This window comes from Geospiza fortis, unplaced genomic scaffold (assembly GCF_000277835.1).
Source record: "Geospiza fortis unplaced genomic scaffold, GeoFor_1.0 scaffold192, whole genome shotgun sequence".
Taxonomy (NCBI): domain Eukaryota; kingdom Metazoa; phylum Chordata; class Aves; order Passeriformes; family Thraupidae; genus Geospiza; species Geospiza fortis.
The window spans coordinates 4,350,005-4,367,792 of NW_005054315.1; the positions used below are offsets into that span (position 1 = coordinate 4,350,005).

Sequence of the window (17,788 nt, forward strand, 5' to 3'; positions counted from 1 at the left end):
ACTTACTGCAGTTCTCAGGGGCAATTGTGTTATTTTCCTTTTTGTCAGGGTATCAAACTGGCTGCCAGATTCTCCACCTTATTTGCAGAAATGGAAAAGCCAGAAATAATCTCAAAAAAAAAGCTGTCTTCCAGGATGTAGATCTACAGTATAGGCTCTTGCATCACCATGGAAATTAAGAAATCTCTGACAGCTTAAATCTCACTGAGAAGGAAATAAAATAGAAAAATGTCACAACATGGCAGGATGAAATCTGTCCTTCCTGGGATATCTAGTGAGATAAAGAGTTCTGGACCAGGGTCAGACAAAGCAATGAAACTGTAACAGGCTCCTGTCAGAGGGCTCCACTGGCAGAGAGGAGTAATGTTTTGAGTGGTTAAAATGCACTGAAAATTTCTATCCTCCCCCTTAATAAACATGTTAGTTAAACATTAATGTGGTTCCTTTGCCAGTGGCATGGGTCACGGGATGGGGACAAGCATGGACAAATGACCATAAACTTGTTTGTCTCACCTGTCACAGATCCAGTGTTACATCCTGGTTTTAGCCTTTGTGGATCATATCTGCCTTATAGTGTTTCTGACATAGTGATTTGAGGAAATAGTGTTGCTGGTTAGCCAGCACAGACCAAAGGCTGCTGAGGAAGGTGCTGCTGCGCCAGTGCCTCCCCTGCCTCCTTTCTCAGTCTCTCAAATATTTCCTGCTGCCATGTCATTTGGCTGGACACTGGTGCTTCTCTGACCCTTCTCTGAGCCATGGAGCTGGGTAGGTTCTCTGCCGGTTTAAAGGACCTTTATTTTGTGCAGAGGAGTTTGTAGAACTGCAGCTTTGGGTGTCAGCGTGTGTCTTGTAGGCACTGGGGCTACTTACGTGAGAGGACTGGCAGAGCATTCTTATTCTGGAGTATGGCACACTTTAAAAAAGAAGAGTTTATGAACAAGGCATTGGTAAAAAAATCATTTCACCAATACCCATTACACTCAAATATCTAATGTGAAAGAATTAAAAAGGGATTGGTGTCTAAAAGAATTTTATATGTGGAAGTGATTTTGAAAACAAGCACACATCACAGACTTAAAAAGAGGCTAAAAAAAGTAGACAGATGGTCAGATACCAAATTAGATGCAATTAGGAAATGGAAAGATAATTTATCATATTCCTTATTCCCAACCTTTCATATAGACACTGGACTTGGCAAGCTCTTCATCTGCTCTGATGAGTGCTTACAATAGAGCTGAGAGGTCTGAACACTGCCAGACCTGGCAGATCTAGTTTTTTGCAGGCTCAGTCCTACCAGCTGCTATCCCTGAGGTGCTGGGTGCTTTGGCCTCACTTTTTCATTTGCTCTTCCTCTGCCCATGATTTCACATGATTTCACAATAAATCCAGCATTTGGGCTCTGAGGTCAAAATCACTGCAGCCACACAATGTAAAGCGCTGACCTACACCAAACCCTGGCTGCTGAGTCAAGTTTTCATGGTTAATCTGTTTTCCTGGCAGGGTTGGGGGTTTTTTATAGGAGCTTTAGTATCATCTGTTTGTGCTGCTCAAGCTTTATCCTGGTTCAGCCATCATCTCCTGTGGCCAGCCCAGGGACAGCACAAATCCTGTGCCTTTATGAACTTAATGAGAGAATGGAACCATGTGAGGAAGATATTGGTGTTGTCTCTGATTAACAGATTTTTTAAAAATAGCTGGAAGGACTGGAGTATCAGACCTGCACAGTGACAAGAAACAGTGATTGTGTTAATAGAAAAAAAATTAAATAAGCTAAACATTAAATCCACATGGAATGCCATGAATTTGAAGGTCTCAAATTTGTCTCCTAAGGGTTTCTGAAAGACAAAATCCAATGCTTTTTAACAGACAAATACTCTGAAGCCAGATCTGAAATGAATGCATTTCTCAAGATACCTCATCTCCTCTCATGTCCTTTTGCTTCCTGGCTCAGCTTCAGGTAATATGTAGGAGCCATAGCTTCTACAGAACTTATCACAGGCAGTATATTTTGTCTATTATTAAGATGAAGGATCTCAAATATTTCCATTTCTTTTATGAGAAAGTTAAGAATTTCTGCATAAAATTATCAATAAGGAAAATATCTTTCTCTGAAACCAGGTCCTGGCTATTCTTGTTACCTAGAAGAATGAATGAAGATAATGGATATTTTGAATTGCAGGTAGTTCTGAAAGAAATGACAGGGAAAAATAATTTTGAGTTGCATGAAAACAGAAACCTTTCAGAAATGGCTGGTGAAATTAAAACGTTTGAGAAAAATAATTTCAGGATAAATGAAATACTTGATTTGAGTAAAAGGCATTATTCTTTCTGCTTTGAGCACTGCCACACATATGAAACATAGTAGAAAGTAATTTCAAGGAACTATCAAGGCAGAAAGACCAAAAGAAATCAATTTCATTTTGAAAAAAGCAAAAGTGAAACAAACAATTTTCTTAAAAAGAATTTTATTTCTTTCTCTTAATAGACAATTATAGCCCAGCATCAAATCACAGAATCTCGCAGCATTACTGAAACTTCTCTGAGAACTAATCCCACATGTGTGCATGTAAGTTGCTCTCCAGGTGGGAAGAGGAGAGAACAGGAGGGGATGCAAACAGCCATAGGGAGACAGGAGTTGCAGGCCCTGCTGCCATCTCCTCTGGTGAGTGTCCTGAGGGACCCCAGTCCCGGTTTGCTGGCAGGACTCAGAGAAAATGAACCTGCCTGGGACTCCCAGCCTACACTCTGCACAGATGGAGAAGTCTTGAGCCCATGGAAAAAAATCAAAACCTCTTGTTCTGAAATTACTTTAATCTGATGAGAGAGAGACCTCCATATGGACGCTAAAACAAGCAGAAATTCTTCCTGACAGTGTAACCCATTTAGATTTCCTGTATATGTGGATTTGAGGAAGACACTAGAACACTGATTTTTTTACCCCCTTCCCTGTTTGTGTGTGGCACCTGAGATGCTGCCCTGACTCAGAGGAAGTTCCAGAGGAAGGAGATCTCCTCTCTTCCTCCCTCCAGCCAGCTGTCAGTGCATCAGCCTTTCGCTTCTAAGAGCAAAGGGAGTGGGACCAAGGGACACCTTGGGTTCATGCTTTGAGTGATTCTGCTAGGAAAACATCAATATTGCCTTGGTATTGGTAGCCCAGGTGCAGCTCTGTTGTTTGCCCTTGAATTTCATCCCAAATTTTCAAATCACTTTCTGTTGGATTTTCAATTTATACTTCAGGTTACATCTTCTTCTTGATCTTCCTAAAAGTTGTATTTGCTGTATTTGCAAAGGCATCATCAAACAGCTATTTGCTGCTGCTAATACAGAGAAGGGAAAAAATATTTCTGCCAAATACATGAGAGAAATTCCTACTCCTAAGGGCAGGATGTCTCAGCTCTAAAACCTTATCTGCACATGAGCTGTACTGCCTTGTCATGGCTTAATCATCTTGAGGTGGAAATGCTTATTTCTAGGAAGAAGAAGCCACCTGCAGAGGCATATTTATAATAATTTGATGGAAGATGGGACTGTAAGGTGTGTGAGGCATAAGTGAACCTGTAAGGATAAAGCCTCATCTTCATCTCTAACTCAGTAGAAACTTTCCAATTGGAGTATTTTGGCTGCACGTCGTTATTTGAAAGGACATATTGCTGCAATGTAGTGTTTGCTTACTTTCTGCATACACTATGTACTCCATGGATTAAAAAAAAAAAATATTTTGGCATAGGACAAAGCAAAGACAGAGTAACTATAAAACACAGCCCAGAAACTCTGATGGCAATCACCCTGCACAGCAGGGGGCTTGTATTCAGCTAAACCAGTCTTCTGGTACAGCAGGTTCTGGCTAGTGAGACTCCATTGTCATTTGCAAGCAAGCATATTTAAGTGGTTAGGATATCTTCATTCCATTTTGCTCTGATTTGGCTGCTCTCCTTGTACTCATTCTCTCTGAGCACACTTAAGGGACCAACCCCTTCATTTGCATATTCAGTTGCACAATAATTTTTCATCAGGTCACTGTTCTGTGAGTTGCCATTTGCCAAGTATTGCATTTGGAAGCATTTGCTGGTCTCAGGAGAGGTAATGCTTCACTTGTATTGGGAAGAAGAAGACAGAAGTCCTCACAGGCAGGAAAAGCTGGGCTAGATGAGAAATGCATTAGCATAAGTAAGATAAAAATTTAAGGCACAGAAATTGTAACTGCAAATGCATCTGTGTGAATTCTGGCATTAAGGGAACCCTGGAAACCACAAAGAAAATAACTGCTATTAGTCTGGGAGTGACAGTGAGGCATGTTTAAACTAAACTCCATGATGTGGTGTTCAGGATGCCCAGAGGACGTGTGCAATCACTGGGGTGTACCTGCACAGCACATCTGAGGGTTCCAGCAGCTTGCCACAGCCAGAAGGGGCAGCCTGGCCATTCTCCACTGCACTTAGCTTTGCCCATCTCTGTCCCTCAGATGAGAAGCTGTGAACCAATTCTCACCTGGCAGACACTGCTCACCTTTTACTTTCGGTGGAGTTATTTTTGGTCAGGACAAGCAGTTTCAGTTGGTGCTTCATTCCAGCACTTGGGAGAGATCGAGGTCTCTCAGGGAGTGTGAGCAGGACAGAGCTCAATTTGCAGCACCTGAGAGCTCATGTACTTCAACTGTACTCTGGTTGTAGAACTCTAAGGAGTCTGCTCCTGGGCTGTAAGAGCCCATCATCTTTCTCCAGGATTCATAGTTCTACAATATCTTTTTCTCTGTGTAGAGCTTCGGAGCTTAGACAAAAAGCCAGTTTGTTTGGGGGCATGGAGTATGTACCCCTTACACTAAGAAGCAGAGGCCTTGAGTAGTTAGTAGGCATGCTCTAAAGAGTGCCAGAGAAAGCTATGGCTTTGGACTTAGGATTGCTCAAAGTTTATCTTTTTTTTTCCCTTCCCAGTTCCTGTGAATTTACAGCATCATCGTTTCTCATCATGTCAACAAACCAGCCTCAAATACCCAGGTTTGTCCCTGCCAAGAAAGCCCAAAAAGATAAATAATGTGAAGAAAATGTCATTCAGATGCAATCACGTCAGTACAGGTTACTGCTGGCATAATTTCAGTACACAGCCTATTCCTAAGAACCCTACAACACCAGATGCAGTTCCTGCCTCTTGTGCTGCTATCCCAACTTGACAGGCACTGCTGCTAAACAGTAGCAGAACTGAAATGCTGAGGAATGTGGATGGGAAGGGACTTTCTGGAGTCCAAGCAAAGTTTGTAAGGAGAACAGCTTAAACTGCAAATGTATTTGGGAGGTCAAGATTCTGTAGAAAAGATTAATTTGAGACTCTTAAAACAGGAAAGGAGATTCAACCACATATCTTTCATTAAATAGCATGAGGAAATCCCTATGTCCAGCTTGGAAAATTTTGATATAAATTACTTAGCTACAGAATGACAGTCTTCCTGAGCAGTACTAGCTCCAGCTCTGACCCTTTATAAGTACCAAACTCACATAATATAATGACAGAAAACAAATACAGAAAAATTGTTACACATACAAAAGTGCTGAAAAATTGAATACTTTCCATGGTGATAAAAATAAATAAATAAAACAAGTTCTTAAATTCAAGCTGGCATTTAGGGGCTACAACCATCTAGAAAGCTGGCCAGGAAAAGGAGCACTAACCAAAGGTCACTGTTACTATTCTTTTTCTGGTAAAGCAGGAGCCAGTTGTGCTAGAGTTTATTCCATTTATTTTAAAGGGAGCTCTGATTATGTTGTTCTCTTAAACTTCTAACTACTTCTGGTTTCATTTTTTTTTTTTTGCCAAACCCACAAAAATTTTTTAAGGAGGACTTGGTTAGTGCAGTGCAAATTTCCATTACTCTATTTCTGGCCATTGTTTCTTTTAAATCTTACATGAGCAGAGGTAGCTTGATGGGTTTGGAGCTTAAATTCCCATTCTTTGACAATCCAAGAATGGGAGAACTGCAGCTTGATATAACACTCAGAGTAAAAACTAGGGAGGTGTTAGGTTTCTTCTTAAGCCATCTCTTCTGTTTGCCAATGTTCCTTTCCCCCCGCCCCCCCACATTAATGACTGCTGAACAGTTTGCGAAGAACACTGCAGATGACCAGTCTTGTGTGCTGCAAAGTGTTACATTCCTGTGCCCCTGGAAGCTCCCTGTGTGCACATTATTACCTGTCTGTACAGAGAGCCTAGCAGCTTACACTGTAATAGGAGGTGAGGAAACAAATCTGTACAACTCTTAGAAGAGGAAGAAGGAATAGACCTGAAAAGAGATCTAATGAGAATTATTGCAGAGTTGCATAGAAAATTAATTTAGCTATTCATACAAGAGCCATCAGCCTGTTGCCCCCTGAAAGAACAAGTTCTATATCCTTGCCTGTGACCTTCCATTGGGAAGGAACCTTTTGAGGAAATGAGTATGAATCAAGTCCCTTCAAGAAAACAAGTAAGAACCAATTATCTTTGTAGCTTTTGGTTTTGAAATATTTCCCACTGCCCAAATCAAAAGTTGTTTCATAAAATCCTTGTTCATCTGGTTTTGACCCTGAGGCAGAACTAAACTCCCCAAGCACCAAAGTGCTCAGGGAGCCCATAATGCATTCCAATGGCAAAGGCAGCTCAGCTTCCAGCTGCTAAAGGGCCAGGCTAAAGGACCTCTCCCTCCATGGTTCCTTCTAAGGGGCTGTGGGTGCTCATATCTGGGAGTGGGATGGGGATGGAACAGGGGGAATCAGGGTCTTTCCTGTGTAAGCCCAGGTGGGCCTGCATAGGTATAACATCAAAGCACAGTATAGGATCAAGAATCGTGCATAAAGTCACCTCCAGGTGCTGGTTTGCTACTTCAGAGCTTTTCTGATGGCCAGGATTCCAAACCACCTAACTTGTTTATTGACTATTTTAGTGTTTCCAAAACCACGAAACACTTTTCACCCTGGAGCAGCAGCTCTTCAGCTTTGAAGCACAGAGCATCCTGTGGCTGAGCTGGGAGAAGCAGCTGGTTATTCACACAGTGGTACAGGGCTTGTACACTAATGTGGCTCTTTGAAGCTAATTACCAGAACATAATGAAAGAAATCAAAGTTGGATGGAGTAACTTCTTGAACTTACTTTAATCTATGGACTCACAATTGGTTTGCAATGCCATAATTTGCTGTGACATAGTTTGTGGTATGCAAATAATGGAGAACTCTGGCTTTCTATTGCACAATTACCATAACAATTTATTTTGGCTTAAAAGTATTTATCCTCAGAAAGTCCTTGTTCCCTCCTTTGACTTTAGAAAGATTAAAAAGAGTAATTGACACTGTAATTTAACTTCTTGATGACCATATCAGTCCTGTAGATCCTGCTCCATCAAGATGCTGATACTGCTGCTGATAAAATACAAGTTGTCTGATAGAAACCTGCCCCAAATTTATTCCTGCACTTGACATGAACAAAGTGTAGCTAAGGCCAAACATAAGGAAGTTCTAGTTAATCATAGTTCTGGAGTGAAGTAGAAGCAATGGACGTAAATTAGCGTAATACAGAGCAATTCTCAGGAAAAGAAACCCTAAGATTTTATTATTAGCTCCCTGTGAGACTGCAATTTGCAATTTGCACTATAATTCCATCAGCTGTCTTTTCTGCTTTTGTGCATAATCAGATATAACATCACATGTCATTAAAGAAACAATTATTCTAAGAACAGACTAATAAATGCCTTCTGTTAGATGCAGGACTTAGCCAGCAAACATAAATAGACCTTTTGCATCAATACCAGTGAGGATTAACAGTGACATTTTTATGTCACCCACTCATTTGTGAATTGCCACATTGTCACAGCAAGCCACAGGGTGGAGGGAAAAAAAAGGAGACAACCAGCAAATGCAAAATTGTCATTTGTGGGAGTGAAGAAACTGTGACTATTTAAAGATGCTAGTCAAAAACTCTAAAATGAGGAAATATTTGAATCCCACATAAATTCCATATTTAAGATTGTAGGATTGAACATTTAATGAGAATTTGGTGAAACAGATTTTTTTTGGGTACAGTACTTCTTATTCACAGTCTTCCTGTGTTAACTTGGACAACTGACACAGTATTTGTGTGACTCATTTTCTCAGGCTTTTAATTTTTGGGGTATCATTTAGGCAGTGTTTCCCATTCTTATTGGAAGCAGTTTAGTGGTGTCTGCAGAGAATCTACAGATGCTCTGTATGGAAAATTGCTCTATAGGGAAATTCTGCTGTTCTGATGAAGCATGGGAACCTGAAGATAACAGGTTATTATCCAATAATAACAATTGGCTTCTTTTTCTTCACACTCCACAAATCAAAAAAAACAGATTGCAGGAGCAGCAGGGTTAATTTGATTCTTAACTGGTGGATAGTTAAAATTAGACACTGAAAAATTAGACAAAATTTCAAAACCCAATTTTTCAACAGAGGTATTTTTTTCAGCAATTAATTTCTTAGACATACTTAGTAGGTTTTCTGTAGGACTCCTCAATACAGCAGTTAGCTATCCATGCCAGGGTATAAATGCAAGGTGTCAGATAAAGCCTTGCAGCCAGTCTTGCAGTCACACACTGATTTCCACATACATTCATTGACTAGGTTGGGCTTAAGTTCCTTCCTAAGAATATTTTATCAGTTGAGCCTGAATGCAGTTGTGTCCTTTAAACTGAGTTTCAAGGATAAAGATTTGAAGATTTAATGATACCCCTTTGATGTTATTTGAAATTTCAGGAATGTCAAATGTTCTAGAAGATTTTGGAATGAGTTGACTGGCTCCAAGGAAAGTCATAGTGAGGTGCTAGGGATAAGTAGGAAAACATCTAGCCAAAATCATTATGACTGTTTTGGGGGTTTTTTTGTATGTGTCTGCATACATTTGCTCTATTTTGCAGGCATGATCCCTGCCTGGCTGCCACCATTTAAGCTGGCTACAAAGATTCTAGGGACTGTAGGTGAGGAGCTGCATCCCTTCCTGTATTTGAACAACATCTGATATTATGGGATGCTGACTGTATAACATCATCAGCACAAGTTTGGACAGCTTAATGCATTTCCTCCTCTCCCAATCAATCAATTTTCACTTCTTCAGTATCATTTCCCTGTTGTTTCATTCAATCTCAAGTCAAACAAGCAGGCAAAACTTTCATAAACCCATGAAGGGCCATTTGAAAAAAGCCACACTGGCAACATTGGCAACAAGAATTCCACAGCTTATGGCAACAGTTCCAAAAAGAACACTGGTGAAAAAGCTGTATTCTGAGAGTAGGTAATTCTTCATTACTGACTGTAGCAGGTCAGAGAAATTTAAACCAGAAAAGGCCCCCTGAAGAGCACTAGTGTGGAATGTAGAATATTAAAATCATTCAACAGTTACAAAGACAGGAGCTGTTGCCCTGTACTGCTTTTTCACTGTGTGTACTGGCATGTCTGAGATAGGTTACCTTTTTTTTCCATTGTCTTTACACCAGGCATTTCACTTTGAAGGGTGTGTAGGAAAGTGAACTTTCAAAATGTTAGTCATCTGTAAAGTTACAGTATTCGACCTTCAACAGGATGTGAGGCAAAGTTTTCCAGAATGTAGATTCAGTTACACAGGGATGAAAAGGGGGTCATCTGCAAGAGGATGATGTGGGCATGCCAGTTAGCCAGAAATCCCATTAAGGACCCCTGTATAAAAGATACTACTTTTGACATGGTTAATGAAATAACATTGGAAATCCTGTGAACTACGTGCAGTGTTTCTTGTTCAAAGCAGAGTATGATTCACAGGGCTGATGTTAAGGTACACAGCACTAAAATCTCAAGGAGAAAGTGTGGTCTTTTTCCACGTTTGCCACCAACTTTTAGTTTTGTCTCTGTTATAATTAAAATTCTGTATGTGGAGACCTTTATCATCAACACATTTTTTGTTCTTTCCACTCCTAAAATTTCAAGTGGAAAAGGAAAGCTTATGTTTACTTTTTCCATTTAATTCTTAATAAAGACATTTCTTTATTTGAAGCATCCCCATTTTCTGAGCTTTATAGACCTATTAATATTTATAGAATTCAAGTCACTAAAAAAAATAGAAAGAGAGGGAAAAAAGGGGATATATGGGAAGTAGCTAGGAAAGAAGAGGATAAAGATGCACAGCACTGTGATCCCGAGAGCTCTGTGCTTTGCCAAGCACCATCAGCAGACTTTTTCATAGCAGGACTTTGCTACCCAGTGGAAAATCAGTTGCTTTGTTTTTAGCCAAGGTTCCAGTCTAGAAGGAATCTCACTTTAATTTAAAAATCTCTCATTTGTTATCTGTTCTGAAAACTTTGCAATGATGTAAAAAATAACAACTGCTATTCTGTACCACTGATATATCAGAGAGAAAAAAACTGTCCCTCAGTGCATACAGCAGAAGTCTCTCCTCAATGTTTGCCTGTTTGCAAACATTGCTTCAGATAAATTTACTCCAGATCCGGGAAAAGTTTTGGGTTCTCATTTTGTTTAAGCCCCACAAATGTAAACACAGGATAAAGGCCACTACCACATTTCTCTTGCATACACAAGTTCAAAAACTGCCCAGCTCTTTAGTTATTCCAGAAAAAATAATTTGGCTACAAGGAAGTTGAGATTACTGCAGGAACTTGAAGCAGACTTTCAAAGTTGAGAAAATTTCAATATCCAAAAGCATAATATTGCCTAGCATGCTGACAGCTGTCAGTGACTTACTATACAGTTTTTAAAAGACATACTAAGGATGTAGTACAGCAAGCTCTTACCCATGATACAACTCATTTTGCAAAGAAAATATATCCTTAATGAGATATCTTTAAGAACAATTATGTAGCTTATGAACAGATATGATAATCTTGCAGCAACTCTTTAGTTTCCTGTAGCTACTGTTCAGTGTTGATCCAGCTGATTTCTGTCAGTAGCTAGAGATTAAGAACAGTCTGTTAATTAGCCATGTCAGCTATATGAGGTACTTTGCAGCCTTTAACACCAAAGTCTTCTCAGCCCTCCAGTTTCACTCTAGTTCAGTTTATGGCATTTATTCACATGTGAAGGTGTAATACCTGTGTAAATATCAAAATGAAGTAGCATCTCTGCTTCCAAAGACGAACTGCCAGCAGCTTCAAAAGGCCTCAGACTTACCAGCGCTGCAGCCACACTGTGCTGCTGTAGACTGCAGGGGTGGCAGCTATGACACCCACAGTCTGTTCCACCCAGCCCAGCTGGGGCAGAAGGGGACATTTCAAGCTGCAGGAGACAAGTGTGAAGTTGGTAGCTAATGGTCCTGCTGTGGGAAGCAGCTGGATCAGCAGGACTTACCTGCATTCCTTTAGTTATACTGTCTCAAACTGCCACAGTCACTTCCATAACATAGATCTATAGCTATACACTATGCCACAGGTAACAAGGAAAAGAAATAGCAAATATAGGTGTCCTTATATATTCAAGTGTTACAAACATGTTTTCTGGTACTTGGATGCTTTATATCGTCCAAGTGTATGTCCAGTGAACAGAGACATCTTCCTAAGTCTGTACAGTTAATTTTGTCTTTCTATATTTAAAACAGTAAAAGGGACCTCTTTAGTATGAAATGTCCCAAGGGATTTCTGCACCTCAACATATATTGCAGACATACTTTATCTCTTTTTTAAAAGGAAACCCCCCAACACACTTCCAGAATAGTCAATCCTTCCACCCAAACAACCATCACCCCACCTAGCTTTAAAAAAGACATCTGTTATTTATGCCCACCCTACTACCACTTTCTCAGGCACTCTTAAGGAATTGCAAAGTGAAATAACTGGGACAGCTCAACAGCCAGCCAGAAAAAGTGAAAGGCTTCTGGCTTCAGCAGAGAAGTACTGAGGAAATGCCCAGATACAGCCCACATGACTGAATTATTCTGGTAGTTAGTAGCATTTGAGATTAGGTTTACAAAGTCTCTTTTCATGGACAAGGGTTGATGAAGGATACATTCTAGAGGCTTTCTGCTTTAGACTGATAGCAGCCAGCTGCAATCATTTACCCGCACTGATGCAGAGCCATGCATGGACACTGTTCGCTTCTGCCACTCTCACCAGTCCCACTGCAGGTTTGCCAAATGCCTCTTAATGAAACAAGGGCAGGTTAAAATTGGTTAATGTGACTTGCCCCCAGCAAGCCAGGGGAGGGGACAGTTTACAGCTGTCTGTGAAGAAGGGCAGGTGCACCTAAGTACACTGCAATGGTTGATTTGGCATGGCTGGTCTAGCTGAAGGAACGCTGAATATTTTGCACCTTGACCTGAGCATTACCTGCTCTAAGGGCATCTCATGTGCCACTTGCAGCTTCACTCCTTGTAAAAGTCTCAGAATATGGTTTCTTCAAGGTTTTACCATAGGAGATGAACTACCTAACTTGTAACACAAGTTTTATTAAAAGCAGACACAAAACCTGGTAGGTTGGCTCAATTTTTCCAATAATGAGTGCACATTAGGACAAATCAACACTAAATTTGGCTAAACTAAAAAATCATAGAAGATAAATTGTGGAACAGCTGTAAAATGATGTTTCATTATAACAAAACTAGGAATTCATGTTTCATTTTTTCTGTCGAACTGTTCATGGTTTAGCACAAACTAAAAAGCTAGCCCCTCTCCTAATCCCTTCTATTAATCTCAGACTTCATTTGCACATTCAGATGAGGACATGAAAAAATGAAAGTATGTACCTTTTTTTTCTTCAATGCCAACAAGGAAACAAAAATGCATAACTCAACTACTTTTTTTTCTGGATGAAGTCTCTGAAGTTTAGCCTATTGCCTTCAGGTTCATATGCATTCATATAACTGAAGGTGTATTAAGTCAGGACAGTAATCTCCTCAGCCCTCCTTTCTAGCTAATGGAAAAATAAGCTAGCAATGCAATGCTGAACAGCTTCTCTTCCAGTGAGAAGCCTGAAGTTATGTTGGGCTATTCTGATGTATCAGGACTGTGCTGCAACAGCTGTAGCTACACTCAACAGAAGAGTTGTTTGTGCTTTTGCAAACAGTACTAGTCACACAAAGAAATGCTGGTAAGAGGGCCAACTTACCATCAGACATTAATTTATGTTAAGAGCTCTCAGCAAGCCATCTCTGTCAACTATTACTCTTTAGCAGAAGGGATGTATGTTTAGATACAATTTCCTAAAGAACTAGTCAAGACATTGCATGATCAGCAAGCCTCTTGGAGACTGTTCTACCAAGTTCTCTACTTCCCCCATAACCTCAGCTGCTTTCACATGCCTCTGTTCTCTCCTAAGTTCCCAAGAACACTTCCTCCTCCCTTCTTCTCTCTCTTGTGTCACCATACTACTGATTTAGGGTTGCTTGGCTTGGAGCTGCATGCATCCTGATTCACAAGCATGGTAACAGCTGAGACTTTTTTCAGTTTAACCAAAAATCTGGATGTCTGTTAGGAGCTACTGGCCATATGAAGCTTTAACATATCTTCTGGTAAGGCAACAGCTTCAAAGAATTTTTAGATACACCAAAATCCCGCAGTCTAGCTTGCTGATGAAACTTCCCTTTACAGTAGCCACCAGCTGTAGTTAAGACACATTACAAAATACCTTAATCCTAAACCCTTTTTAATTTGGTGTTGACCTTTACACAGTGACTAAAACTAGTATTAGTCTTTCCAGGGTCAGAGATATTAAGCTGCACAGAAGTCAGGTCAGTATACTATTTTAAGTTAAGCAATGCCACTCTCCCAGGCCCTTATTTAGACACATTTGTCTACAACAAAAATTGTTGCATCTTCATTTACATTGACACGAGTTATTAGAAAGTAGCTGCCAAAGAAAAATGTTACTGTCTTGCAAATAACTTTACTGTATTTTTCCATGTCTTACTGCTTGAGTGCTAGACAGCATCAAACATCCTGATAATGAAAAAAAAAAACAACACAAACCAGTAAGTAGTTTTAACACGAATATGCACCTAAGTATGTAGCATACAGGAGCCAGTTCAGAGCATTCATGGGCTCTTTTTATTTCATAAAACTAAAGCTTACAGATTCTCAACTCATAACCATTCAGAGAGACAACCATGAAAAGTGTATTAATAAAACCGAACAGGCTTCCAGGCTTCTAAAATTTCTCGAACATAAAGTACAAAAAAAGATACCACATGTTACATTACAGTCTTGCTGCCTTACACACCATCATAAAAAGTGAACAAACACATTCAGTAACTTCAGGCACACCATAAAAAAGATACCAGTAAGTGCTCCAGTTTTCTGTACCATACAACTTTATTTCAGTCACACTTCAGTCACATCTTTCTAGGCAATGTATCCAAAATATTTGACTCAAGCATACCTTTAGACTGTAAATATACTGAAATAGGGCATCAAGTCTTCCCTGCCTCAAAAAAAACCCATTAAGTTTTAGGTCATATTATAAGAAGTAACCATCTGGAATGTGACAAGTCATAATGTGAAATCAAAGTGCTTTATTCCCATAGCGCAGAGAGACATGAGTGGTTATCCAGCCATTCTTTTGTATATCTCAAACACCAAAAGAGATATTTGCTCTGTTGCACCCCACCTTGCAAAGACCTTTGGATCATTATGATGAAATTTCATTAACTGACAGCTAAACAGTATCAGTGGACCAGCAATTTCACTTTGATACTTCAAATAATGATATAAATGAGGCATCTTCTGATCATTTTTCCGTGTAACCCAACAGCTGTCTAAGACTTGGCATTTTTGTGCAATTCTTTGCTATTTGCATGTGAAGAGAGAAACACTTCACCCAACAGCCTGTATGAAAGAACCATAAACTCTCAAAGCAGAAAACAACTTTAATAAGGTTTGGACATCAGTAGTTGCGTGGAATACGTGCTCAATTCAGATGCGCCCGTACTGAAGAATACTCACGTTCTAAGTGTTCAGCCAGAAAACTTCCCTCCTACAGAAGTCTAAAAACCTATTTATCTTGCAGAGGAAAGTTTAAGACTTAGGCATCTAATTATCTTTTCTCTTACAACAGAATTAGCTCTACATCATAATATGTATGATTAATCTTCCCTGTTTCAGACACCCCACTGTACAGGTGTACAGATTAAACAGGGAGGACTGAGGGAAAATTTCTGGTCCCATCCCACAGACATAAAGAAAAAGCGCTTTGCAAGACTGATCTTATCCATTGCATTTGAGGCAACCAACCCAAAATGAAGGCACATGAAATCTATAACATTATAGCTTATAAATTGTAAACTAAAGCTGAACCTCTCTATAATTTCTAGTCTTTTTGCACAGAAGTAATGACCAGCACCTATGCAGAGGTTCTGTATTATTTTTAATGCAGCTTTTTCCAGAAATAGTTAAATGTCACTTGCATGCCTGTGCAAACACTGTCATTTATTAGGTCTTGACATGAAGTGCAGAAACTGGTTGTTTATCTGCATGGAAAGTCTGATGCCAATGCATCAGTAGCACTTCCTTCCCGTCGCTACAAGAAATATAAGTCACTAGCAACAGCCACAGAGGCTGTCATCTCAAAAGTGCACACGCCCAGCAGCAGTTTTCCTGTGAGGTGTTCTACAGCTTGTGGCATGCATTTAATCAGTGTTTCAAATTTGGATTTTAACATGTCAAAGCCTATCTACTTTTGGTTAGCTACAGGCCAGGCACACACATGCATCTTAAGGAAGCCAACTCGGAACGTGCTTTGACAGATGCTGCATTGAAACTGGCCATACTTTAACAACTAAACACACATGAGCTGCTACACTGAGCAGCATTCAGGATCCAGGGTCAGCTCAGTACTTCAGCTCTTAAGGAAAGCTGAATATGGATATAAATCTGCCTCCTAGATTTCACTGGAATTGCTACCTTTAAAGCAGAGAAACAAGATTCAAGGTTTCCGAAAGCTTTAGCAGACGGATAGGCTCGTCAATCAGATTAAGACTTACTAGGCTGTCAAACAACAGTTCAAAGCCCTGGCTATCACTTCTCTAGAAATATAGGTTTAAAAGAACTCAAACACCACTGCTACCACTTAACTAGAATATGTAATTATGCTGCTTCGTTCAGAATGATGAACAGGGATTGGGTTTTGGAGTTCTAGTTTTTCACCCTATGCATGAATTCACACACCTTCCTTTTTTTTTGTTTTTTTCCCCTTTTTTCTCTATTTCCACACAGTGTAAGTTGATGGGATTGGCACACGAGCTACCAGCAAACACAGACCTGTAGCTGTTACATTACAGAACCATATTAGAGTTTCATGAAGATTTCATGCAATGGTGTCTGTGCTCTTTTATTCTAAGAGAATGACTTTCACAGGTAACACATACAACACGATTTTCTGAATTTAAATGCAGTGAGTTACACAAAGGACATTAACAAGAATTGACCAGACTTAATAATTGGAACTGCGCTAGGTCTGGCACTTGAGAATTCACAGTGATTAAAATAAAATTGCTTTGCTTAAGACAAAACATAAGATACCAAATATATATAAAAACTCTTTGCTTCTATTATCTTGCATTAGTATTCCAACAGCGATAAGCAAGTTCAGTAGTACCTCAGACAGCAAAGACTTCTGCACATGGTTAACTTTATTCATTGCTTGCAGTGCAATGGATTATTATTTTTTAAAGTAATGTATTCATGATGTCAAATCAAGCAATTTTCAATGCATAAAGTCAACACAGGCTCAACTCTTTGATGGATTGAAGCATGGATTCTGACAGGAAACCATTCTGTACCATCTCATTTTGTGCACCCAACTCCACACTGTGCCAGGTGGTATTGCTGTTAAAGAGAAACTTAAGGTATACTTGTATATTACTGAGGTGTTCTTCTCCCATAGCAAGTTGTTTGCTGATAGTTTATAGTACCGGTTGATAGTGTAAGAGTAAAGCATTTGCACTTTCCTTTCCCCCACTCACTTCAATAATCCTAGTAGATCCACTAACACGGGTTTACAATCCCAAAGCCTGCTTTTAGAGAGAAAGAAGCACAGCTTTTAAACACCCCAGTGTTTCTCAACCCACCCACTGCCTCCCATTTCAGCTCTGAGGGCCCGGCTGGAGCAGCTGCTCCCAGGAGCTTGAGCTCCCTGAGCCCTGCTGGGCTCACTGACCACATCGAACTGGGAGCTAAAGTGAGATACTCAGGACCCTTCTGGCCAGAGTCCACGAGTGTAGACGAGCACCCACTCGTACCTGCCTCACCTTCTGTGCTACACCTGAGGGCACTTTGGTCCGTGCATCCACCTCCCAGACCTCCTGCTCCCCGGCCTTATCCAAACACATTGGACTTTGGCCTGAGCTTGAATGACGATTTCAGGGATTTCTCCTCATGCTCTTCCTCCTCAGCGTCACCACGAAAGGAGGGAGTGTTGTGGATGATCTGAGTCCTGAAGCGGATTTTATTAAGCCGAGGCTTCATCCGTCCGCTGCCAGAGGCTTTCCTGGTCATCTCCTTGCCTTTGCCCGGCACCGCTGCCCCATCCGTACCTTCAGCTTCCTCCCCAGCACCGTGATGGTGGTGGGAGAGCCGGTAGTTCATGAGATTAGACGGCAACACCTTGGAGAGCCTCCAGCGCCCGCTCCCATTGCCAGCATTCCCTTCCTCCTCCTCCTCCTCCTCCAGGGCCCCCACAAGGTTCCGCATGTCCCCCGAGGTGCCATGCTGCAGGTACTGCGCGGCCTTGCGCCCGCTGTAGTCGCGGATGTCCACGTCGGCGTCGTAGGCTCCCACCAGCAGCTTAACGACCTCGGCGTGGCCGTGCATGGCGGCGATGTGCAGCGCCGTGTG

The 17,788-nt window shown here is 40.7% G+C and overlaps 1 protein-coding gene across 1 annotated transcript; it reads right to left on the reverse strand.

The window, feature by feature from the left end:
* Positions 1–13,982: 13,982 nt before the first annotated feature.
* Positions 13,983–17,782, reverse strand: SOWAHC (sosondowah ankyrin repeat domain family member C). Its single transcript, XM_014306605.2, has one exon. The coding sequence runs from the start codon at positions 17,762–17,764 to the stop codon at positions 17,270–17,272; it is 495 nt and encodes a 164-aa protein (XP_014162080.2). The 5' UTR covers positions 17,765–17,782; the 3' UTR covers positions 13,983–17,269.
* Between the last annotated feature and the right edge of the window lie 6 nt (positions 17,783–17,788).

What these genes read in the sequence shown, in the direction of transcription:
- SOWAHC (XM_014306605.2), bottom strand. Translation starts at nt 17,764, where the DNA reads ATGCACGGCCACGCCGAGGTCGTTAAGCTGCTGGTGGGAGCCTACGAC.